General features: G+C 36.7%; 1 protein-coding gene and 1 long non-coding RNA gene across 15 annotated transcripts in view; one reads left to right on the forward strand and one right to left on the reverse strand.

The window, feature by feature from the left end:
- Nucleotides 1–269: 269 nt before the first annotated feature.
- LOC131138918 (neuronal cell adhesion molecule-like) overlaps nt 270–25,728 on the reverse strand; it is an 80,052-nt gene continuing 54,593 nt past the window's right edge. For 3 of the 14 annotated variants that reach the window (XM_058088286.1, XM_058088291.1, XM_058088287.1), the window contains 19 exons: nt 25,559–25,670; nt 25,307–25,473; nt 23,206–23,353; nt 22,838–22,962; nt 21,261–21,290; nt 20,838–20,939; nt 18,687–18,887; nt 18,547–18,617; nt 18,251–18,476; nt 18,056–18,171; nt 17,783–17,987; nt 16,534–16,656; nt 16,071–16,247; nt 14,994–15,038; nt 14,650–14,769; nt 12,562–12,720; nt 9,878–10,009; nt 8,279–8,357; nt 270–4,044 (listed from right to left, as the gene is read on the reverse strand). In XM_058088286.1, coding sequence (XP_057944269.1) covers nt 3,798–4,044; nt 8,279–8,357; nt 9,878–10,009; nt 12,562–12,720; nt 14,650–14,769; nt 14,994–15,038; nt 16,071–16,247; nt 16,534–16,656; nt 17,783–17,987; nt 18,056–18,171; nt 18,251–18,476; nt 18,547–18,617; nt 18,687–18,887; nt 20,838–20,939; nt 21,261–21,290; nt 22,838–22,962; nt 23,206–23,353; nt 25,307–25,473; nt 25,559–25,670 — 2,585 coding nt within the window. In that variant the 3' untranslated portion in view covers nt 270–3,797. The remainder of the gene's footprint in view (nt 4,045–8,278; nt 8,358–9,877; nt 10,010–12,561; nt 12,721–14,649; nt 14,770–14,993; nt 15,039–16,070; nt 16,248–16,533; nt 16,657–17,782; nt 17,988–18,055; nt 18,172–18,250; nt 18,477–18,546; nt 18,618–18,686; nt 18,888–20,837; nt 20,940–21,260; nt 21,291–22,837; nt 22,963–23,205; nt 23,354–25,306; nt 25,474–25,558; nt 25,671–25,728) is intronic. The other 11 variants (XM_058088288.1, XM_058088298.1, XM_058088292.1 and 8 more) reach the window with 6 other exon arrangements.
- Nucleotides 3,477–10,563, forward strand: LOC131138919 (uncharacterized). Its single transcript, XR_009132167.1, has 3 exons — nt 3,477–3,631; nt 3,782–4,071; nt 9,916–10,563. It is a non-coding gene; the product is annotated as an uncharacterized LOC131138919 (long non-coding RNA).

Below are 25,728 nucleotides of genomic sequence, written 5' to 3' on the forward strand. Positions count from 1 at the left end.
GGCTAGTATTAGCCTGCTTATTGGCTTGCTTATTAGCCTGCTTTTGCCCTATTATATAAAATGTGATTTTATTTTTGTAAAAAAAAAAAGTATAATATATATTATATAATGAATGAATGAATATATATATATATATATTTATACATATATATAATATAAAAAATATATAATATATATAAGTATAAATGATCCAGGCTTCTAAAAGCATGAAAAAAAAAGCATCATTACTCAGAGATGAAAGCAAATTATTATTTATTCGTTCTGTGGATTCCATACTGGCACTACAATAAAGAATACATTGAATAGCGACCGAGAACGTTTTGTTGTGTTAGTACAAATCTGCATCTTAAATACAAAACAATATGAAATCTGGAAATAATACATCAAATATGCCACCAAATAAGGTCATCATAAAAAAAGAAGGAAATCAAGCGTATATTATTTGTATCACAGTACAACTTATGTACATCATACACAGCAAGAAATGCTCACATTTGTATTTATAATTATTTATATATATATATATTCTCTACATGTCGGTATTTAATACAGTTCTATGAACAAGTTGAAGCATGCACAAGAACAAAAAGGCTGTCTGTACAATCCATCTAACTTTATTTACAATTTTCAAAGACAAATATTCAAGGATTATGGAAATAAAAAAAAAAAGAAAAAACAAGTCAAACTTGATGCAAGTTAAGAAAAAAAACAAACCTTGATCCCGTTAACGGCTGTCAAGCATCGTTAGTACCAGTCGTTCATCCTGGATGTACTACACAGGATTACATAAGCAGAGCAAGACCTCCCCCAAGGCCTTAAAACATTGAATGCAAGCATTATGAATTATGAATTTGGCCGTCTCATTCACCCAAAGTTGGTAATAATAATAATAATACAAGTGAAATACACAGCATGTAGCATTGCGCGGCGCCACGTAACGCCATGTAACGCTATGTAACATGATTAACCCCTTATAAGCCATTTATAAAAGCACAGCCTGCCCCTTAACCCACATTTGCACCAAAATCTATAATCCACCTTTCCTGAAAACAGGTTTGCTAGTTTAGCGTGTACTCCCGCTAAGAGACACACATCACAACAAAAAAAAAAAACACGCACACCAGCATCATCAAACCTCTAAAGATGTTTTTTTTTTGTATTTTTGGAAAAGCAAGACAGTACTCCCTCGTTTAAGACGCTTCGTTACCCAACCGTGATAAGGGAACTTCTTAAAAGTAGAATCCTTATTTATAAATTGATTATTTTTGGTAAAAAAAAAAAAACAACTCTTTACCACCTTCTAAATAGACTTTTGAACATAATTAGAGCCCTCTAGACATGAAATAACACCCCTATAGTCACCTTTATACCTCTATTACGCAATATAGTAGACAAAATAAAAGAGAATAAGATATCGACTCTCACATGCTAGCATTGAGAGAGTTCCTTGGGTTTTTTTGTTACTTCCTGTTTCTGTACAGTACTTCCTGTAGTGGCGATTGGCTCGCCAGTGTAACAGCACTGACACCTTGTGATGAGTGTAGGATACTACATCTCTTTGAATGCCTTGTTTTGACTTAATATTGCATAAAAAGTGGCACAAATATGAATATAACTATGACTAAACAATAACAAGGAAATAGCATTATTTCTTTGTTAATGAATTTTTGAAAATCTGTGAAATTGGGAATAGCGTAATAACCTTTTCCTTGTCCTTTCAAAGTCTGTTGGGGTGAGTAATTTTACTTTTTTCGGGTTTTATTTAATCATGTCCACATTCCACACTCTTCTGCCCAAGCTTGTTTCATGTGAAGATGGAGTGTAGTGTGTGAATTCAAGGCACTAGCATGTGACGGCTAACCCAGTCATTCATATCAAGCGCCATAAGCAAAGGTTGCATGCAGGCGGGGGTGGAAAGGCGGGGAGGTCACATGACATGCCATGCAGCATCTTCATCCAGAGCGATGACACCTGAACATGTATGGTTAGCATCTCTAGCGTGCTATTGCTACGTACAGTAGTGTGCTAACGTCTCGCTTTGTTGTTCCAATCGCGACATAAGACAACTGGAATCCTATCAAGGCCGAAGAAAAGTTTAATAAAAAAAACATTTTTTTTTTTGTTGGTTAGCGAGCAAGGCTATGTTCTGCTAGCTAAAATGCAACGGCTTCCTCCTCAGTTCTGTTGAAACGCAAACTAGCTTTCCAAGTGTGGGTCGACATAGCTAACGGACAAATGACTTAGCACGCTAACTAGGAAAACCTTGTCCTTTTGATGCTGATGCTAGCTACAGTAGCTAGCTGCCCAATTAACTTTTACACTGAATTAACGTTTGGTAAAAGTAGGGTTAGCAACTGGAAGGTTTTACAAGAAATTGTTGTAACCTTGCTAACTAGCTAGCTGATAAATCACTAGCTGACTAGCAAACCCGCCAAGTCTTGCCTTGTACGTTTTACATTAGCAAACTAGCTTTCCGAGTGTGGGTCGACATAGCTAACGGACACATGAATTAGCACGCTAACTAGGAAAACCTTGTCCTTTTAGCTTTGTGCAATAGTTTATGTACTGCCCAATTAACTTTTACACTGAATTAACGTTTGGTAAAAGTAGGGTTAGCAACTAGAAGGTTTTACACAAAATTGTTGTAACCTTGCTAACAAGCTAACTAGCTGACTAGCAAACCCGCCAACTCTTGCCTTGTATGTTTTACATTAGCACTTACCGCTAAAACTGTGTTTGAGTGATACTGCTCGCTATCGTGCTAACTGGTTTTCTATGCCGCTTATCCTCACGAGGGTCGCGGGGGTATGCTAGTGCCTATCCCGGCTGTCAAACAAACATTAACACCTATATTTATACTTGTGGACAATTTGTCGGCAATTAACCTAGCATGCAACTAGCTAAACCAGCTAGCCAGTGGAGGCTAAAAAAACGTTTTAATGGATGATTAACTTAGTGTCTTAATATAAGCCGATTTTAGGTCGATTTTTATTGATTAAATGGATTTACTGAGTGAGTGATTCCAAGTAATTTCGGGAAATAACGATGTTAGCACGATGTTAGCTAGTCGAGGTTTGGCTACGTACTTTGGCAGGCGTCAATGGCGATGAATGAACACGTGAAATTTGTGTTTTTCTGCGGTATTAGGAGCTAATTTAGCATTTTTTTGGCTCATATTCTTGCTAACAAGAGGCAAATATGCTAATATTAGCTGATAATGTAGAAGCAAATAAGTGACGTTAGCACACTACTGTTGATTAAAAGCCGTGTGGGCTATTTCCTGTACTAGGTACTGCATTGTAGTGACGTGGTAATGTTTGTTTACTATTTGAACATAGTAATAAGAGGTTATGGCTAATTATTAACGTATTAATGAAATGAATTTCGTTTGTGATCTTTGTGACGTCGGTCGAGTGCGCATCACACAAAAGAGTTTGTTCTGTCCCTCAAATTAGTATGTGATTTATTTCGTGTATTTGGCACCCTCTAGTGGTTGTGTTAATTGTGGTCGGCTGTTTAGTCATAAAGTTAATTTGAATCGGCCATTTTTGTTTACACGGTGTCTGGTGGAGACAGTCGCATCTTATCTCCAGCCATCCTCGTTTGTGTTGTTCTTGAACAAGCACAAACTGTACGTTTATTGAATTTTATATCCTTATGTACGATATTCCATTGATACTATTTACATTTGATGACATATTTGTTCGTATTTTACTTCAGTACCCATTGCTCATATCGTCATGTGTAGCATACCTGAATGTACCTATGTATTGTTTTTCAGTTTTACACGGCTTCCACTAAAAAGCGGGCAGAAGAGAGTTCATGGCGTTAACCGGGGACGGCGCCTCCGAGCTCTCCGGGCCCTCGACGGCATCCCGGCTGGCACTCTTTCCGCTATACTGGCCGATAAAGGAGCCGTCCTCGTTGAACTGGCCATCACCTCCTTCCCCGTAGTCCACTAAACTGTCGTCACTGTCGTCTCGCTTAACCGTCCCGCTCGATGGCGTGCGGCTCCCTTTTAAAGGTTTATGGTCCTCATTGTCACTGAGGGAGAAAACATGCAGTTAGCAGGTGAGATGGACGCCGCCGTGACTTTTTTTTTTTTTTTTAAACATGGGGCACCTGTCAATCATTGATTTTAGACTTTGAATGGGGTTAGCTCCATGACTAAAAAAAACATATTTGGTATGAATGGTTGGTTTCAGTCAGGCAAAAGAGGAATAAACATCAAGCGGATGAGTCTGGTGGATTCCCCTTGAAACCAGTATAGACATGATGTGTTGGTAGCGTCACACACACACACACACACACACACGCAAAGGCCATGATGGGAATCAGAAAAGCAGCAAAACAACTTCCAAAGCATCATCACAAACCCAATGGGGGGCCATGTTGTGATGAAATAAAAGAATGCAACTTGGCCACTGTCTTATTTTTAAAAAATACTTAAACATCATATACTCTATATTTCATATACAATATATATTTTTTGACATTTTCCAAATATTTCAACTTCCTTTTTCCAATCCACTTTATTTATATAGCACGTTTTATAAACAGAGTTTCCATAGTGCTGCACAGACAGTACAGACAGAGCACAGTAAAAATAAAATACAATAAATAAAAGGTACAAAAGGAATTTAATCCAAACCTAAAAAATCTAATAAGAAATAAAATAGTAAAATATATATTAAAATATTAAAAACAAGAAGCAAAGCAATAAAAGTATAAAAAATAAAACCAATTAAAATAAAGATTTTAAGGGATGTCAAGGCTGTTATAATCCAAATCAATTTTCTTTTCATAACATTATGACTTTATTCCCATAATATCATACTTTAATTCTACCAAAAAAATACTAATAAATTTACATTATTTTCACTCCTAAAATGACAACATTAAGCTCATAAAATGTTCTTGTTGTCTTAATATTTTGACTTTATTCTTGGAAATTACTGCTGATTTTGCAATTCGTTGCTGCTGTTAAAGTTTGCTGTTTTTTTATTATGAAAATAAAGACAAAACATGAAAAGAATTGTAAAAAAAAACTTAAATTATGAGAAAAATATTTTTTGTAGTATACAGTTGAAATATTAAAGAAAATAGGATGTTATTCTTTAAAAGTCAAAACATTATGCCCAAAAAATATAATAATAAAGTAGTCATGTTTGGAAAAATACTAGTTATTTTATCATGGAAATAAAGTGGAAGTATTATGGGAATAAAGGGGTAATACTTGGGAAAAATGTATGAAAATTATTTAAGGAAAAAGTAGAAATATTTGGAAAAAAGCAAAAATGTAGAATTTATTTGATAATTATTTACTTTGTTAAATGCATACAGCAAAATGGGCGGCTGTGATAACCGGAGAGAGGACGTAATTTCCGGTATGTGGACATTGCTCACGTTTAAGTTAATCCTGAGGAATCTAAATAGTAAAAGGGTGGCAGCGTTTGGATTTGTAAGGATTGTGTGTACGTTAATGGACACCATGACGGCTCGATGACCACATGCTGCTGACCGATGATGACCCCCGACACCCAAACACACACACACATAAATAGCACATAACACCCCCTTACCTCTCCCAAGGCTCAGACAGATCACACACCAAACAAACTTGACATTTCTATTTAGGAAATAACCAAAAACACGTCTTCATCCCAAAGGAAGAGCAGAATATGACGAGCAGTGTTGCCAGACGTACAATCACCATCATATTTGGAAGGTCATTTCACCCCTTCCAGAAATCCCCTAATGTACTATCTATAATAATAATCATAACAAAAATAATATTATTGTTGTTAATAATATTTATATTAATAATAATTTAATAATTATTATTTTAATAATAATAATACCGCATTATCATTATTATTGTTGTTGTTATTAAAATAATGAAATTATTGTTAATATTATTATTAACAATAACAATTAACAAAATAATACATAGCAACAATATTATTATTGTTACTATTTATATATTTATATATTATTGCCAATTATATTAATAATAATTTAATTGATAATATTTTAATAAGAATAATTTTAATAAGAATAGTATTATTATAATAGTATTATTAGGTTATAATAATATTGATATAATATTAATATGGCAATATTGACAATAATTTAATTAATAATTATTTTAATAATACAACAATATAAATAATATGTTATTATTATTAAAATAATTATTAATTAATTTATTGTCAACATTGTCATATTAATATTATATTAATATTATTATAACCTAATAATACTATTATAATAATTAATAATAATTATTTAATAATTAATAATAATTAATTAATTTAATTAATAATAATTTTAATAAGAATAGTATTATTATAATAGTATTATTAGGTTATAATAATATTAATATAATAATATGACAATATTGACAATAATTTAATTAATAATTATTTTAATACAACAACAATATAAATATGTTATTATTATTAAAATAATTATTAATTAAATTATTGTCAATATTGTCATATTAATATTATATTAATATTATTATAACCTAATAATACTATTATAATAATACTATTCTTATTAAAATTATTGTTAATTAAATTATTATTAATATAATTGGCAATAATAATAATATTATTAAAATAATATTTATTAATTAAATTATTAATATTATTAACAACAATAATAATATTATTATTAAATCAGCTTTTTCTGAATCCAAATTAGCACCTAAAAGTGAAACTGTGCTGCTGATCAATGCAACAAACGTGCCAAGGTGCTGAAGAGCAATGGCAGAGTGAAACCTCCTCCTGTCTATTTGGAGGAAAACAGACACGCATGCACATGGCAATACATTCATTTATTTATTTATCATCATCATCGAGTGCCCACTCTGAACAAGAAATCTTGTCATGTTTTGACACCCCAAATTACAAGAATGTCAAAAATGTCATGTAATATTGAATTTTTTTGTTATTTTCCCTTATTTTTGCAACTTGTGTGACATTTTTTGGCCCACATTCCCTTATGACATTTTTCGCACCACAACAATACAGCGGTATTCTCGTAGTACACGACTACAGGTGTGACCCGAATATTCCTTCATATGATTACCATGAATATGACAATCTGACACATTTTTGCATGGATTTTTCTCCCAAGAAAAATAGACTTGGCTTATGGAAAGCACGACTGTTATGTTATGAAACGCAAATCCACCATGCACTGGAACTGTGGTACATGCGTGTGTACATACAGTACAGTAGTATTCTTGCATGTACATGATGCAGTTTTTATACACCATGCATATATATATATATAGTATTTCTTGTGCATATTATGTACATTTGGGTACACACGATAGAAAACAAAGAATATCAAATATAAACTCAAGTAGTTTTTTTTTTGTTAGTTTGGAGTTATTGTGTGTGTACATGACACAAATAAAGCACATAGAAAATATGTAAAGTGCTTCAAAGGATGCTAAGAGCATAGCAAGAGAGGGTCGACGCTCGGGGTGTAACGATTAGCGTATTTGCGGTACACGTATACACCTCCGTGTCGACTTCGGTTTGCAATAGTGCCAGGGAGAGTTTGAAAAGCCTCTTTTGTGGTTCACGTCTCCGGGTAGGAAGACTTGGATTCAGGAGATATGGGGGCAGGACGACTATAATAACACGACAAAAAATAAAAAATAATTCACACTCGCGTTTTCCTTTCTTTCACGAAAAAGTGCACTTTTGTGGATTGTTGACAATCCTTATACAAGACAAAAACACACCTCTTTCTCTCTTCTGTGTGTTCTAAAGATATACAAACAGGTAAAATAATACAGCTAAGAATGCACGTAATAAAAACTGAAAAAAAAGTTACGTACTAAATCACGATCATGGCGTAACGTTACACCCCGAGTGCACATGACTGTCTTGAGTAGCTTATTAGAGGAAGAGGAGGGGCTTCGGGTGACTTTTATGTTGCACGCAAATTCTTTGAATGCACTTGTGTCTTTTTGTCAAGAAACTCATTTTATCCTGAGAACCTAAAGAATCCCGCTTCTGACACCAAAAAAGTCCCATCAAAGACTCGGGCCGGTGCCATCCGGGATGTCCCAAATCCCAGAACGACCACACATCCTTTGCTTTACCGTAGCGGAGCCACTTCCTGTTGATGTCACTTGGTGTTGTTGAAAAGACGGGCAAAAGACGGGCAGAGTGTCCAGGGACGACTTGATGGGTTTAAAAGGGTTCTGGGGTGGCGGTCAAGGTCACTACTGAGCCTCGAGTGTGTTTACTCTCACCTGTATTCCCCAAAAGTACAGTCTTCATCCTTCATGGGCTGGAACTCCGGGTCTGTATGAGCGTCCTCCTTCTCTTTGACTGCATGGAAAACATGACACTTTGTTAGACAGCACAACCGCAATACAACCCATACTGGAATACTTTGGTAGTTAGAGCATAGAAAACCTGTTTATGACCTTCTACATATACCTTCTAACATTATTAGAGCCCTCTAGACATGAAATAACACCCCTATAGCCACGTTTACACTACTATTACCCAATATAATCAACATAATAGAAGAAAATAAGACATACAAACCACGTTTGCTACCTTCTAAAGTCACTTTTTAACAATAGAGCATTCTAGACATGAAATAACACCCCTATAGTCACCTTTACACTCCTATTACCCAACATAGTAGACATAATAGGAGAAAATAAGACATACAAACCCTGTTTGCTACCTTCTAAATACACTTTTTAACAGTAGAGCACTCCAGACATTAAATAACACCCCTATAGTCACTTTTACACTCCTATTACCCAATACAGTAAACATAATAAGAGAAAATAAGACATACAAACCCCGTTTGCTACCTTCTAAATTAGCTTTTTAACATTAGAGCACTCTGGGCATGAAATAACACCCCTACAGTCACTTTTAAACTCCTATTACCCAATATAGTAGACATAATATGAGCAAGTAAGACATATAAGACATAGAAAGTCTGTTTATCATCTTCTAAATATGCTTTTTAACATTATTAACAATAATGACAAAATACAATAAGAAATAAAATAATAAATTATAAGATAAAATAAGCGTTTACCACCTTCTAAATTCACTTTTTTTCAACATTAGAACACTCTAGACATTGAAATAACACCCCTATAGTCACCTTTACACTCCTATTACCCAATATAGTAGACATAATAGGAGAAAATAAGACATACAAACCCTGTTTGCTACCCTCTAAAGTCACTTTTTAACATTAGAGCACTCTAGACATGAAATAACACCCCTATAGTCACCTTTACGCTCCTATTACCCAATATAGTCGACATAATAGAAGAAAATAAGACATACAAACCCTGTTTGCTGCCTTCTAAAGTCACTTTTTAACATTAGAGCACTCTTGACATGAAATAACACCCCTATAGTCATAGAACCAGTATCATAAATAAACAAATCTCATTTTGAACTGACACTGTAATCCAATTTGCTTCAGTGTGAGAGGTCTCACTCGCTCCCATTTTGTATTTGCTGAACATTTGTGGGCGTGTCTAAGAGCTAATATGCTAATAATAAAGAAAAATAGTAATATAAAAATATGGCTGTTGATTGTATTGTTTTAAATAATGGCCAATAGTTCCCAAATTGATATCCTTTTACATAAAATTTGATGTAATTATCATTGTAGTTGTTGTTGTTGTAGTTGTTGTCCCCTACTTATTATAGATACACATTTTCTATCTGCAATTAAATTTGATTAATGTGAGTTAACTATGGATTAAAGGTGATTAATCACGATCAATTTTTTTTTAAATAGTTCAAGGCCCTGCTACTATAATAAGATGATTTTTCCCTGCCAATATAAAGTTGAATGGGGTCCTAACCTGGATATTTGCCTCCTTTGTTCCTCTGGATGAAGCAGATGATGAGCAGGATGAGGATCAGGAGGGCGATGGCGCACATCAGGCCAATGAACCAACCCTGCGTGGCGATGTCCACCTGTCTGCTGGCCACGGCTGAGGAGGAGAAGAAGGAGGAGAGGATCACGCTTTCACCTCCAATCTCTGAGTGGAATTGTGAATGAGGAGCATCTACTCTGCTTCTAGTAGGTTCCTGAATGGAAGCGTTGCTTTAGTCGTTACTCGTTGCTACGTCATGATTGGTTAACTTGGGAATTAGAAGTGACATGTGACACTCACACACACATTTACTGTTTCTGACACGAGGGTCACGCTCCACGGAAAAGTAAAAAAATATTGTTGTTAAGCACATAAAAATGTCGACAGTACTTTGAACGCAACCCTCCGAATCTTCCTGCTACCTTGATACCTACGATACGATCCGGCTTCCATTCCTAAATATGCCTCACACGCCTATTAAACACATTTCCGGTGTGAATTTATATTATATTAGATATTTATGTATATTTATATATTTTTTTATTTTTATTTATATATATTATTATATATTATTTATAATTTATTATAGTATTTTTTACCCCCATTTTTTAAAATTTGATATAAATAACTGATATTTGTATAAATATATTTTTTACCAAAAATATACAATAAATGCTACATTTTTACAAAAAAAATCTTTTTTTCATTTTTACAATTATTCATTAATAATACATATTATATATTATATTATATATTATTTATAATTTATTATAGTATTTTTTACCCCCCATTTTTAAAATTTGATATTAACTGATATTTGTATAAATATATTTTAACCAAAAATATCCAATAAATGCTACATTTTTACAATTTTTTTTCATTTTTGCAATTATTCATTAATAATACATATTATATATTATTATATTATATATTATATATTATATTATATATTATTTATAATTTATTATGGTATTTTTTAACCCCCCAAAGTGAACAAAATAAGTCAAATATTTTATAATATATCAAAGTGGCCCCTGCATCTTTTGTTTTTTCAGTACCTGACCATCCATAGAAAAGGATTGGATGCCTCTACATTATACTATTTATGATACTACTAAATGCTACACATAATAAAAAAATTAAAATAAAATTTAAAAATTATATAAAAAACAAGAAAAAAAAATAAAAAAGGAAGAATGGGAAGGCAAATGGTGAAATATTTACGCTAATAATCAATAAAATAAAAATACAAAGCTTTGTCCTGAAATATAAAAACTACAATGAAAAGTACAACAGTTTCATTCAAAAAAAATTAAATGTGACACGTAATAATGTTGGAAAAATAAATCAAAAAGGCAGAATAGGAAGACAAATGTTGAAATATTTACATTAATAATTAATAAAATAAAAATAAAAAGCTTTGTCCTGAAATATAAAAACTAAATCTAACTAAAAATAAAAAAATATTTTAAAATTCTTCCATTTATTCTTTATTTATTCTTCTAATTTGTATATGTTGTACTGTCATACTGTCTTGCACTGAAAATGCTAGCAAGCCTGCTAGCTTGATGATGACCTTCTTCTCTGATTTTGGGTATTGTCCCCCTACGATACAATCCGGCTTCCATCCCTAAATAATAAACACATTTCCGGTGTGAAATGTACAACTACTCACCATTGGATGGATGAACACATGAATGGGAGTCCCGTTCCAGCCTTTAGCATGGTTGTCGGGCTAATGCTACAAGCTAGCCATGTCTATATTATCCACGCTAATTGCCTGGAAGGACTTAGCATCATATATGAACTTCATCTTAGCGTCATACTATGATGCGTTGAAGGACTTCAGTGGGGAATGTTATTACTTCTTAAGATTTGAAGACTATTTTCCTCTATACTACTTACCAACAAATGCGCTCACCTTTCATGTTAGCATGTGCTTTGGCACGAAGCTAATTTGGTGCTACCACCCACTATTAGCCCCGCCTCCACAAAGAGTCTGAATAAGAGTTTTTATCGTGATAATCCTACAAATAATAAAAAAAAATGTCACAAAAAAATCCACGGATTAGCAGGGTGTTGAACGGTGATCCAATGTACATATGAATCGACACGATCTTGAACGCCTCACTGAGCAACCACTAGCATCAAAGCCACGCCCACCCGGCACACTTTCCAACATCACAATGTAGTCCATGCTGCGTTCACGTTTAACAGGAAAACTACAACAACATGAAAAGCTTAAGCTAAACATGTCCTTGTAGTATCATTGAGCTAAAATATTAATAATAAAATATATTAAATATAATAATAAATATAAATACAATAACATAATAAATACAAATAAAAAAATATTAATAATTTTATTTGTATAGCGCTTTTCAGAGTACTCAAAGATGCTTTACAGTAGAGAAAAAAAATAAAAGAATTATTAATGAATTCAAGAAAAAATATATAATTTTTAAAAAAGTACTAATATGATGGGAAGCAAACAAAACAACAAGTAAAGTCGGAATTTTGGAATATTTTGGATGATTAGACTGCGGCGGAAAGAGTAAAGTGAAGTCACAAAGAGAGAGTATGTTTTTGATGAGTGGCAAAGCTGGAGTGTGAAGGCAGCCTAACGCAACATGCAAAGCTCCAGCGGGGCCCGGGAGAGCCGCCCTCACCTGGTACCGTCACCACGAGCTCCTTGGAGCGGTGGGGCTCTTGCTCGGCCAGACCTTTGGCCGCCAAGCGCACCCTATAGGACACACCCTCCTTGAGGCCCCTCAGCACAAAGCTGTGAGAGGCGTTCACCGGCTTTTTCTGCCACACCTGGTCTTCACCTGCGGGAGGGGGGGCGGCCCATACAACACAACACATGGCTGGGACACCACATCCTGTCCTGCAGCTTCATGGTGACATGATGGAATCTAGAACCATTCAACTACAACTATCCCTCTATTGTCATACTGTCAATAATCACTTTATTAGGTACACCTGCACCATCTCACCGTACACAGAACAATATGATACCGCAGCACAAAGCAAATATTCTTCTTTTGCTGCCATGCAGCTGCATGCATTTCACAAACACTCATTTTGGATTGACACGTGCATGTATACACTCTATTTTTATACACACACACACAATACCAGGGCTGTCCAAAGTGCAACCAAGTTGATATTTGTAGAAATATATTTTTACCAAAAATATACAATAAATGGTACAGTTTTACAAAAAACATGTCCTTTTTTAAAAAAAGTATTTATTCATATATATTATATATTATTTATATATATTATATATATTATTTATATATTATATTATATATATTATTTATATTTATTTATATTTGTATATTATTATAGTGTATATATTATTTATAATTTATTATAGTATTTTTCCCCCCCCCAAAATTAATAATTAATTATTATTATTATTAATTATACTACTTATGATACTACTAAATGCGACACGTAATAATGTTGGAAAAATACATTTAAAAAAACAAGAAAAATAAATTTAAAAAAAAGAATGGGAAGGCAAATGTTGAAATATTTACGCTAATAATTAATAAAATAAAAATACAAAGCTTTGTCCTGAAATATAAAAACTACAATGAAAAGTACAACAGTTTCATTCAAAAAAATTAAATGTGACACGTAATAATGTTGGAAAAATAAATAAAAAAAAAAAACAAGAAAAATAAATCAAAAAGGCAAAATAGGAAGGCAAATGTTGAAATATTTACGCTAATAATTAATAAAATAAAAATACAAAGCTTTGTCCTGAAATATAAAAATTAAATATAATAACTAAAAGTAAAAATATATAATAATATGTGACACGTAATAATGTTGGAAAAATAAAAAATAAAAAAACAAGAAAAATAAATCTAAAAGGCAGAATGGGAATGCAAATGTTGAAATATTTATGCTAATAATTAATAAAATAAAAATACAAAGCTTTGTATTGAAATAGAAAAACTAAATAAAACTAAAAATAAAAAATAAATAAAAAATTTAATTTAATTAATTAATTAATTAAATTAAAAATTATTTTATTTATTCTTCTAATTTCAATATTTTGTACTGTCATACTGTCTTGCAATGAAAATGGAGCTGCTGCAATTTCATTCTACTGTATGTAAAATGACAATAAAGGGCATTCTGATTCTGAAGTACAACAGTTTCATTAAAAAAAATTAAATGTCAAGGTGGGCCCTTGCATCTTCAGATTTTTCAGTATACAAAGTAATGTTTTGTTACAAAAAATGTAACAAAATGTGGAAAAATTATAAATAAATACATTTCTGCTGTTGTTTTATATGTAAGCTGTTTTTTTTATTCCTTATTCTCAAGATGTTTTTGGAAAAATAAAAAAACACCCTAGAGACCCTTGGCTGCACTTTGGTATATTATTATTATTATTGGTATATTATTTGCATATACGTGTCATACATATACATCATCATGTAGGATTCCATGCATGTTGTTGCCTCGTTTAGCAAGATGACATGCCAAATAATAATAAAAAAAGCTGATTATTTTGCTAGCTCTTTGAGATCGGGCAGATGTACCTAATTTTGTGGCTTGTTCTTCTGCAGGTGTCTGATGGTGATCACCACCCAGCAGGGGTTCGAGAGTCCATACAGTTTTTCACCGAAACCGGTGGTAAATATCAATGGAAGGAACTCCAATTGCAATCAATGAGCAATTTTTTATGCAGCTCAGAGGGATGCTACATGAGGAGTAATGGCGACGGTGCTTACTGTTGTCCGCTATGTACTCTAAAGAAATGCTTTTCTCCGGGCCCCAGTACTCCCAACTGATCAGGACCCCGTCCTCGCCCACGGAGGAATTAACACTCCCGAAAGGACTCGCCGTCGGGGCTGAACGACACAAAAGAGAAGACAAGGATCAAGTGGACGAGGATGGCTTTTCTTTGCATTCGTTTGTCAAAGAAGCTGACATGATGCGACAAAATGAAGGGCGGCAACGGCAAACGGCACGAGGACAAGTGAAGGCAACACAAGGACACAAAAAAAGACCATGAGCAGGCGTGACAATGAGGACTCTGGGGATGGAGGAGGAAGGCATGCATGGCTAGCGATACCGCTCTGGCCCGCGCCCATGTCGTCATCCGCATCAGTCACGAGTGCTTGGAGAGGAGATGGAGGTGAATCGGTGTTTTTTGGGGGGGGGGGGGGGGGGGGTGTCACCATTTTGATGGGAAAACAAGCTTGCAAACACAAATTCACACCTTCTTGCTCCTAAAGCTCCTTTTGTCTGCATCTCCTGCCATGTTTGTAGTCTCTACGGACTACAAATCCACCTTTTTTGCTACTTTGGAGAGAAGACAGGCTTCGCTACATGTCTGAAAACATACAGTGGCTATCCAACAGTGAATTAGGCTAACCCAGAGTGACCACATGTCCTCTTTTTGTGTCCTATTTTTTCTACTACGTTACACTCTTCTGCACTCTGTGTGCATGCTAGCGGCCCCGCCTCCACCCGCCGAGAAAAAGAGACTGTATAACAGACAGAAGGGCTCGCTTAAGCTATGAAAGCAATGCACAGACTGAACTCGGACTTCCTTATATGGGCTTAGCCCTTTGGAGATGCGCAGGATATGGAATGAATGAAGTAGACATTCAAAAAAAATCAAAATTCATTATTACTATCATTATTATTGTTCTGATTATTACTACTGCAACTACTACTAGTAGTAGGCTAGTATTAGCCTGCTTATTGGCTTGCTTATTAGCCTGCTTTTGCTCTATTATATGAAATTCGTAGAATTTTTTTTTGTAAAAAAATGAAAAAAAATGTTTAAAAATCAGTAAAAAAATACCAAATTATTCAGGGGGTCTTAAGAACATTTTAGGGGGCCTGAAGCCCCTACTACTAGTAGTAGTAGGCTCGTATAGGCCTGCTTATTAGGCCTGCTTTTGCCTTATTATATCAAAAGAGATTTTTTTTTTTGTAAAAAAAAAAAAAACAATATATATTTTTTTAAATCAATACAAAAAAAATATCAAATTATCAAATTAATTTAGGGGGACTGAAGTTGTTTTTGGGTTTTGTCGTTTGGACTGTTCTAGTTGTGCTTTTGGCTTATGTCTTGAATTGAAAGCCTTGAGATACAGTAAGACAAATATCGATCCCGCATGTGACGGTGCTTCTTCCTTACCTTCGTCCATGATGGTGAGCGCTTCCTGCGTAACGGCCGGCCCCACTCCTTTGTGCGTTTTGGCATTCAAATAAAACTTGTAGCGCGTGCTGTACTTGAGGTTGAGCAAAGTGACCGAAGTCTCATTGGCGGCCAGGGCCAGCTCCTCCTCTGGACCCAGCTCATTGGAGCTATTGACTATGGACGGGTGGAGGGATGGGGTGCAGGTCGTGAGGGGACGAGGTATGGGTTGAATAGAGGAGGAGGAAGTGAATGGATAATGGGAATTTGGAAATGAAGGGGGGGGAGTGTTCAGGTACAGAAGGCGGGAATGACAAAAAGGTGATTTGTTAATTGGTGCACTTTAATCTACATTTATTAATTCCCCCTCTATTATTTATTAGGGGTGCACCACCAGAAGAGGCGCCTCAGAGATGCCAACCCGAGAAGACTACAGAGTCCTCATCCTCATCCTCATCCTCACCTGGCTGATATTTGAGGGTGTAGCCCGTCAGGACTCCATTGCGCTCATGAGGAGGCTTCCAGTCCAGGCTCAGAGAGTCTACGTTGGTGTTGGTGACAGTCAGGGAGGAAGGAGCTCCGGGAACTGCGGGGACAGCGAGAGTCAGCCGAGACTTCATGCAAAATTGGCGGCCATTTTCTCATCATTTTGCTCATCAGCCCCCTAAAGGTGTGTGCCAAATATCACACAGATTCCACAACACACCTTAAAGTTACAGCACAGGATTTGGACAGCTTTCCATGCCTTATATGTCTTACTTGCTATTATTATATCTACTATATTGGGTAATACGATTGTACAGGTGACTATAGGGGTGTTATTTCACGTCTAGAGGGCTCTAATAATGTTTAAAAGTATATTTAGATGGTCGTAAACTGGCTGTCTATGTCTTACTTGCTCTTATTATGTCTACTATATTGGGTAATAGGCGTGTACAGGTGACTATAGGGGTGTTATTTCATATCTAGAGGGCTCTAATAATGTTGTAAAGCATATTTAGATGGTGGTAAACAGGCTGTCTATGTCCTATATGTCTTACTTGCTCTTATTATGTCTACTATATTGGGTAATAGGAGTGTACAAGGTGACTATAGGGGTGTTATTTCATATCTAGAGGCTCTAATAATGTTGTAATGCATATTTAGATGGTGGTAGACAGGCTGTCTATGTCCTATATGTCTTACTTGCTCTTATTATGTCTACTATATTGGGTAATAGGCGTGTACAGGTGACTATAGGGGTGTTATTTCATATCTAGAGGGCTCTAATAATGTTAAAAAGCATATTTAGAAGATGATAAACAAGCTTTCTATGTCTTGGTTGCTATTATATTTACTATATTGGGTAATAGGAGTGTACAGGTGACTATAGGGGTGTTATTTCATGCCTAGAGGGCTCTAATAATGTTTAAAAGTATATTTAGAAGGTGGTAAACAGTCTTTCTATGTCTTATATGTCTTGCTTGCTATTATTATGTCTACTATATTGGGCAATAGGAGTATAAATGTGACTATAGGGGTGTTATTTCATGTCTAGATGGCTCTTATTATGTCTACTATATTGGCTAATAGGAGTGTAAAGGTGAGGGATCTACAGTTTCAGGATTATCTGGGGTATGGCGTCCATCGGGGGGGGCCTGATTGGAGGAAACCCTGCCAGGTGGTTCTAAACGTGCAAACGCAACACGCAGGCAGACGATCCCTCGCCTTACCTCCTTCTGGCGTCTCAAACTGCTGGGTGGCACTCGGAGGCCCCTCCCCCTTGCCGTTGTAGACCCTGACGTTGAAGGAGTAGAGGCTAAACGGATGCAGGCCAGGCAGCTTGGCGTGGCTGTGGTTCCCGTTGAGGGTCAGGATCTGCTTCTCCGTGTGATGGGGGTTGTTTTTGTGGAGGCTGCGCTCTCTCCAGTAGTACACCTGTATCGTACACCAATATCAGTCAGTGGCGTGGATCGGTGCTGGCAAACACGGGGTGGGTGTCTTACGTGATATCCTTTCAGGTATCCACGTATGAGTTTGGGAGGGACGGGCACCCAGTGGACCTCCGCTAGGGTGCTGTTCAACACGTAAGCCTGCACCGAGTCTGGAGCCGAAACCGGCACTGTCGCAGAAGATCAGAAAAGTCCAGGAAGTGATAAAACTAACAAAACAGGAAGTAAAAGTCATAGAGTTGGACTTACGATCTTCACCGGAGTAACCGTGGGCAACGGCAGGCTCGGGCGCCGCCCCGTAGTCGTTCACCGCTTGAACTTTGATCTCATACGGAACAAACGTGGGCGTTCCGGACACCACAAACTTGGAGTTGTTCGCTACGGTCACAGCGGTCCACTCGCTGTCCATCATCTTCTGTCTCCACATCACTCGATAATGCAGACCTGGTCCGTTAGCCTGCAGACCTGATAGAGGCTGGAGGAGACAAGGAATCACTAAAAAGCCAAAAACCAAAAGCGAAAATGAAACCGTTATCTGAATGTACCTTCCATGAAATGACCAGATTGTCGTGTTCTGTCCCAAATCCATGCACATCTGCTGGATTCTCATCTGGAGCTTTAAGGGCATAAACATCACACCAAAGTCCACGCAAGGAACCACGTCAAAGATGCTTCCAGCTCCTACCTGCAGCGTCCGTCTTAAACACCTTGGAGGGCAAACTGGGCTGACTGACCCCCATGGAGTTGACGGCCAGGACTCGGAAGGTGTAGTGGACGTACGGGGACAGCTTGAGGTGGGCTGTGGTCTTGCTTCCTGACACCTCTGTCAGATTGTGCCAGTGACCTCGATGGTGATGGAGGGTGTCCTCAAACTGGATCACAAACTCTGTGGAAAAACAAACACAATATTCATATATTCTATTCATTTCATATATTTTATTCATTTCATACATTCTATTCATTTCATATATTCTATTAATTTCATATCTTCTATTAATTTCATATATTCTATTCATTTCATATATTCTATTCATTTCATATCTTCTATTCATTTCATATATTCTATTCATTTCATATATTTTATTCATTCTATTCTTTTTTTTATCTGCAACCTGACCTGAGAACCTGACATGTTTGAAAGATTCAACGTGATCTGACAGCATTGGAGGAGGGGCTTGTGAGACACGCCCCTAATACTGAAAAAGATTAACGAGCACGGATTTGATGGAGGGATGGATGGGTGGGTGGGAGGTTAATGGATGGATAGATGATAGATGGATATGGATGATGAGAGGGTAATGGATGGATAGATGATAGATGGATGGATGGAAGGGCAAAGGATGGATGGATGGATGGGTAATGGATGGAGGATATATGGATGGATAGATGGATGGATGGATGGATGGATGGATGGATGGATGGATGGATGGATGGATGGATGGGTGATGGATGGATTGATGGGAGGGTAATGGGTGGAAGGATGGATGATGGATGAATATATAGATAGATAGATGGATGGATATTTTGATGGATGGATGGGTAATGGATGGATAGATGGATGGACAGACGATAGATGGATGGGAGGGTGATGGATGGATGGATGGATGGATGGATGGGAGGGCAATGGCTGGAAGGATGGATGGATGGGAGAGTAATGGAGGGATGGATGGATTTATGGAAGGATGGATGGATGAATGGATGGGAGGGTGATGGATGGATGGAAGTATGGATGGATGGGTAATGGATGGATGGAAGGATGGATGGGAGGGTGATGGATGGGTAATGGATGGATAGATGGATGGGAGGGTGATGGAAGGATGGATGGAAGGATGGATGGATGGGTAATAGATGGATGGATGGATGGATGGGAGGGTAATGGATGGATGGGTGATGGATGGGAGGGTAATGGATGGGTAATGGATGGATAGATGGATGGGAGGGTGATGGATGGATGGATGGGAGGGTAATGGATGGATGGGAGGGCAATGGCTGGAAGGATGGATGGGAGGGTAATGGAGGGATGGATGGATTTATCGAAGGATGGATGGGAGGGTAATGGAAGGATGGATGGATGGATGGGCGGGTGATGGATGGATGGAAGTATGGATGGATGGGTAATGGATGGATGGATGGAAGGATGGATGGATGGGAGGGTAATGGATGGATGGAAGGATGGATGGATAGAAGAATGGACGGATGGGAGGGTAATGGATGGACGGAAGGATGGATAGGAGGGTAATGGATGGATGGATGAGAGATAGATGGATGGACGGGAGGGTAATGGATTGATGGAAGGCTGGATGGATGGATGGATGGACGGATAGACTTCCTTTATTGTCATTGCACAATAACACAGCAGTGAAATTGCCAATGAAATGTCGTTGCCTGGCTCCCATATAATAATATATAATAATAATAATAATAATAATAATAATAATAATAATAATAATAATAATAATAATAATAATAATAATAATGTGTAGAATAAATAGATGACATGAAATATGAACAACAATGTACAGCGTAAACAGTAAATTGCACAAATAATTGAAATAATTTTGAATAAAACCATTGAGGCTGGTTTATCACCACTTTGCTGGCTCTCTAAAGGCCATGAAATATGCTGAACCGTTACAGCAGGACTGAGAATAGAACCAGCAACCATCAGGTTGGGAGACGACCAAGTTAAACGTTAGTCGTGGAAAATGTCATATCAGTCTCCACCTGTAGGGGGCGCCAAGTGAACAGAACATTCATTTTCAATGGGAAGGAACCCATTCATTGATTCATTTATTTTCTATGCCGCTTATCCTCATACGGTACATACGGTACATACTTTGAATAGGACTGTTATGCTCATCCCCGGGAATCCACGTGAGTTGAACGCTCCTTTTTTTCTGGTCGGTCAGCTCCAGGTCAGTCGGGGGTTCGGGTCGTTCTGATGGCGATAGAGCGGAGGTGATGTCACATGTACAGTACACGTTCAATGACAAGATACTTCATGCAGTACATCATGCATATGAATAGACTACACTCATGATGTTGCATGCGTGCTTGGGTTAAACCACTTTTTCTCAAGCGGCTGTGACGTCTAAGACTCCGACAACCTGCACTTTGATACTCGGGTGCATTTCACACAGAAAAATACATGAAAAAAACAAACAATCAAAGAGCATCCTCAAAAAGCAAAACATGCTTCACTTGACAGATCAACGCTCAGATTGAGCGTTGAGAAGATGATGTGCGCTTCGGTTTTTACCGTTGACAACAGTCGGCCTGGGGGTCACCTCTGCCGGGTTGGCGGCCGGGGGTGAAATTCATAATTCAGTTGTGAGTCAGCCATATTGAAACAACCAGAAGTAACGGTCAAATGAAAGGCATTAGAGCCCATATAGCGTGTCTATATACAGTATATGATTAGACATGATTAGAGCCCTCTACACATGAAATAACACCCCTATAGTTAGTTACCTTTAAACTCCTATTACCCAATATAGTAGACATAATAAGGGAAAATAAGACACCCCTATAGTCACCATTACACTCCTATTGCCCAATATAGTAGATATAATAACAGCAAGCAAGACATATAAGACATGGAAAGCCGGTTTATCACCTTCTAAATATGCTTTTTTACATTATTAGAGCCCTCTAGATATTAAATAACACCCCTATAGTTACCTTTCAACTCCTATTACCCAATATAGTAGACATAATAAAAGTAAGTAAGACATATAAGACATCAAACGCCTGTTTAGCACCTTCTAAATATGCTTTTTAACATGATTAGAGCCCTCTAGACATGAAATAACACCCCTATAGTCACCATTACACTCCTATTGCCCAATATAATAGATATAATAACAGCAAGCAAGACATATAAGACATGGAAAGCCGGTTTATCACCTTCTAAATATGCTTTTTAACATTATTAGAGCCCTCTAGATATTAAATAACACCCCTATAGTTACCTTTCAACTCCTATTACCCAATATAGTAGACATAATAAGAGTAAGTAAGACATATAAGACATCAAACGCCTGTTTAGCACCTTCTAAATATGCTTTTTAACATTATTAGAGCCCTCTAGATATTAAATAACACCCCTATAGTCACCTTTACACTCCTATTACCCAATATAGTAGACGTAATAAGAGTAAGTAAGACATATAAGACATAGAAAACCTGTTTAGGACCTTCTAAATATGCTTTTTGACATTATTAGAGCCCTCTAGACATGAAATAACACCCCTATAGTTACCTTTACATTCCTATTACCCAATATAGTAGACATAATAATAGCAAGCAAGACATGGCAGCAGTCTGTCGTTGTAAAATAATTGCACAAATCAATAAAAAAAATAAAAAAATCTCATAATATAATATTTATTCTCACAAAATTGCAACTTTTTTCTCGTTAGAAGACAACTTTATTCTCATAATAGTTTGACTTGATTCTTGTAACAACGTAACTAACTTTTCTGAAAATGTATGTATTTTTTTATATATTTCAACCGTATGTGACTCGTTAGAGTTAGTCATAATTGGTGTCCTATAATGAAACAAGACCTGTGTCTAAAATAGCACCATTGTCAATCATTACATTTGCACATGACTTACAGACACGGAGTACAGCATATTAGAAGTATTCTATAGCAAACAGTGTCTGGTATGCTCTCTATTAATCAGAGTGTGTGCCCAACTGTGTCACAACATCAACTCAATTAATTATTGTGACCACTAGGTGTCGCCAAAACCACTGTGCTTTAACTTCCACGTAGCACATTTCCTGTGTTTTTATACTGTACAGACAAGTAAAAGGGTTAGGTATCGTACCGACAACAGTGAGCTCGGCGCTGGCGGAGTCGTGATCCAGAGTTGTGTTCATGATGCACGTGTAAACGCCGGCGTCACCCTCCGTCACGTCGGTGATGGTGAGGCTGTCGGAGTCCACGATGAATCTGCTTGACAACAGAACAATGTGAAGAAACGAGGCTGTGTTGCCTGTGCTGTTATTTTTATAGACCTTTCTCTGCTATTTTTTCCATAAATTCTGCCTAGCAACAGGGATTTATATATATATATATATATATATATATATATATATATATATATATATATATATATATATTTATACTGTATAATTGTGATTGCTACCAAATAAAATGTCAAACGTTCATGTCAAGCAGCAGCCAAGCTCCGACCTCTCATCATCGGGGAGCTCTCCGTGGTCCTTAAGCCAGGTCATCGTCGGCACCAGTGACGGGTCGTGCTTGACTTTGCACTCAAACGCCACCGATCTTCCCCGCTGGATCACTCGGTACTCTGGCTGCTTCAGGATGCGCGTCGCTTCTGATTGGGGGGGGGGGGGGGGCAAAAGACAGCTTTGGGTCTTGGGTTTGAACTTGTTATGATATGCTGTGATCAAAAGACACTGATACCATCAGATCTGATTAAAAAAATATGTGCACAATCGCAAAACTTGCAAATAATGGAAAATAAGCGTTATGTTGTGGCATCGGTGTTTAGATATTTTGGCTAAATACAAGCGGCTACATTTGTGTCAAACTTATTTTATTTATTTTTTAACATTATTAGAGCCCTCTAGACATGAAATAACACCCCTATAGTCACCTTTACACTCCTATTACCCAATATAGTAGACATTATAATAGCAAGCAAGAAATATAAGACATAGAAAGCCTGTTTACCACCGTCTAAATATGCTTTTTAACATGATTAGAGCCCTCTAGGCATGAAATAACACCCCTATAGTCACCTTTACACTCCTATTACCCAATATAGTAGACGTAATAAGAGTAAGTAAGACATATAAGACATGGAAAGCCTGTTTACCACCTTCTAAATACGCATTTTAACATTAGAGACCTCTAGACATGAAATAACACCCCTATAGTCACCTTTACACTCCTATTACCCAATATAGTAGACATAATGATAGCAAGCAAGATATATAAGACATAGAAAGCCTGTTTACCACCGTCTAAATATGCTTTTTAACATGATTAGAGCCCTCTAGACATGGAATAACAGTCCTACAGTCACCTTTACACTCCTATTACCCAATATAGTAGACATAATAACAGCAAGCAAGACATATAAGACATAGAAAGCCTGTTTACCACCTTCTAAATACGCATTTTAACATTATTAGAGCCCTCTAGACATAAAATAACACCCCTACAGTCACCTTTACACTCCTATTACCCAATATACTAGACGTAATAAGAGTAAGTAAGACATATAAGACATGGAAAGCCTGTTTACCACCTTCTAAATACGCATTTTAACATTAGAGACCTCTAGACATGAAATAACACCCCTATAGTGACTTTTACACTCCTATTACCCAATATAGTAGACATAATAATAGCAAGTCAGACATATAAGACATAGAAAGCCTGTTTACCACCGTCTAAATATGCTTTTTAACTTTATTAGAGCCCTCTAGGCATGAAATAACACCCCTATAGTCACCATTACACTCCTATTACCCAATATACTAGACGTAATAAGAGTAAGTAAGACATATAAGACATGGAAAGCCTGTTTACCACCTTCTAAATACGCATTTTAACATTAGAGACCTCTAGACATGAAATAACACCCCTATAGTCACCTTTACACTCCTATTACCCAATATAGTAGACATAATAATAGCAAGCAAGATATATAAGACATAGAAAGCCTGTTTACCACCATCTAAATATGCTTTTTGACCATATTAGAGCCCTCTAGACATAAAATAACACCCCTATAGTCACCTTTACACTCCTATTACCCAATATAGTAGACGTAATAAGAGTAAGTCAGACATATAAGACATGGAAAGCCTGTTTACCACCTTCTAAATACGCATTTTAACATTAGAGACCTCTAGACATGAAATAACACCCCTATAGTCACCTTTACACTCCTATTACCCAATATAGTAGACATAATAAGAGTTAGTAAGACATATAAGACATAGAATATATTGGCTGATTACTAAAGAACGCAAAAAGGTAAAACTAGACTTTTTTTCTAATGAAATATGAGAGTCTAATCTTTTTTTTTCTATGTTCCATGCATGTATAGCCATGAAATATAATATTCTGTGTGTCTTGAAAGATCTTTCAAAATCATCCAAAATGGCCGCCACCGAAGTGGTTGTCTTTTGATAAAAAAAAAAAATGGCGGCTATTGAATGAGTTAAATATTCAGGTCACAAGCATAAACAAGGAGTCATGAAAGAGTAACGATACAAAATGTTACATTTGTGTATGCTAACAGTTAGCTGCTCACCTTTGACCTCCAGGTGGACGTGATTCTCGTAAATACCGAGAGAGTTTTGGGCCACGCAGGTATATTTGCCGCTATTCCTGGACTGAGCGACGTGGATTTCTAAAGTTCCGTTGTTGTGAACGTTGTGCGTTTCAGCATCAAGGGTGCCGAAACGACTGTCCTTGAACCTAACACACACACACACACACAAAGAGTGAAGCTCATTGGTTTCCTCCAGGAAGATGATGTTGATGTTGAAGTAGATGAAGTCACCATGTGATTTGGGGGACGGGCGAGCCGAAGGACGCGCAGTCCATCAAGGCCGGGTGGTTCTTGATCACCTGGTAGACTTTGTTGGCCGGCGTCAGCACTCTGGGCGGCTCGGCTGAAGTCGGAAAAAAAGCGACGTGAAACGCCATGAGGCAGCAGAAGATGGCGTGTTG

Source organism: Doryrhamphus excisus, chromosome 11 (assembly GCF_030265055.1).
Source record: "Doryrhamphus excisus isolate RoL2022-K1 chromosome 11, RoL_Dexc_1.0, whole genome shotgun sequence".
Taxonomy (NCBI): Eukaryota; Metazoa; Chordata; class Actinopteri; order Syngnathiformes; family Syngnathidae; genus Doryrhamphus; species Doryrhamphus excisus.